The sequence below is a fragment of the Anneissia japonica genome, unplaced genomic scaffold (assembly GCF_011630105.1).
Source record: "Anneissia japonica isolate Jap-2015-1 unplaced genomic scaffold, ASM1163010v1 scaffold7503_len1253_cov255, whole genome shotgun sequence".
In the NCBI taxonomy this organism is placed as follows: Eukaryota; Metazoa; Echinodermata; class Crinoidea; order Comatulida; family Comatulidae; genus Anneissia; species Anneissia japonica.
Genome location: NW_022692755.1, coordinates 1 through 1,253, shown reverse-complemented (window position 1 = coordinate 1,253; position 1,253 = coordinate 1). Strand labels below are relative to the sequence as shown.

Here is a 1,253-nt window from a genome sequence, read left to right as displayed (position 1 = left end):
TTCAGTAAGCGTTCCTATATTGGAGATAATGGGACGGCCTGGTGGATGAATATTGAGCGACTTAGTGATGTCAAATATTTTGAATGGATCAATGGATGTGGATATGTTGTGCGGGTTGGTTGTGAGCATGTTGTCGATAAGTTTGGGTAGCTTGTGTAGTTTTGGAATGGTGTAAAACGTACCTGGCTGTGGGTTCCTAGGGATAAGAGCAGGCATATGTGAACGGGTATGAGTAGATAACCCTTTGGTCATGTTCAAAAGTTCACGTTTAAAATCAACAGTATGGTCCTTATCTAATTTCTTATAAAATGTAGTGTTCGATAATTGTTCATTGGCTTCTTCGATATAACTGGTTTGGCTCATGATGGTCGTGGCTCCTCCTTTATCTGCCTGTCTAATTACGATGTCATCATTGGCTTTAAGAGTGGATATAGCCTTACGTTCTTCTTTGGTCATATTATCTTGTAGTTTTTTACATTGTACTTCGTTGAGGAACGAGTTTAAGTGCGAGGTCGCTGAATTGATGTATGCATCAATGAATTGGTTCCTACCAGTAGGTGGATTGAACTCCTTCACTAGATTGTTCTGTCTTTGCAGAGTGTGATTAGCGGCGAGCTGTTTGTCCTGAAAGAATTCCTTAAGTTGTATCCTACGGGTGAACATGTGGAAGTCAGAACAGAGATTGACTGGGTCAGGTTTCTGAGATGGGCAATATGATAGTCCCTTATTCAAGATGCTTTGCTCTCCCTGAGTGAGGCTGTGATTAGATAGGTTAACGAATTGGTTGAGTTTTTTTCCTTCAATTTGCTGATGATTGTGAAATTCGTTGGGAAATCGGCTGAGAAGTACAGGATGATTGATACTTTGGAGGTGCTTTAATTGTGGATTTCTTCCTGCTAGTTTGGAAATTTTGTCTGATTTCAACTTCAGGTCGTGGATTAGTTTCTGCTTGTAGATGATTTGAAGGCATTTGTTTACTTCTCCTTTTGTGTCGTTGGTACACTTTTCAAGGTTTATGCTGGATTGCTGGAGCTTATCACTAATTTGAGCTTGAGTTGAATATGCCTGTTAAGGACATGGTTACGTACTTTACGTGAGGCTTCCACACAAATCCTATCTACGATTGGCGACTTAACAGCACTGCGCATCATCAAACCGTTGGGTACTATATCAAGTTGCTTACATTGTGTAAGGAAAATAATGTGTGACCTAGTCTTGGCCATCTTAGTGAGTAGAGATTCATGATGTCTTCT

General features: G+C 40.3%; 1 protein-coding gene across 1 annotated transcript; it reads right to left on the bottom strand.

The window, feature by feature from the left end:
- Positions 1-182: 182 nt before the first annotated feature.
- LOC117100386 lies at positions 183-1,065 on the bottom strand (the record flags this gene model as incomplete). The annotated part of the gene is made up of 1 exon (XM_033240051.1): positions 183-1,065. A coding segment is annotated over one exon (883 nt), but the record flags the coding sequence as incomplete, so codon positions are not given.
- Between the last annotated feature and the right edge of the window lie 188 nt (positions 1,066-1,253).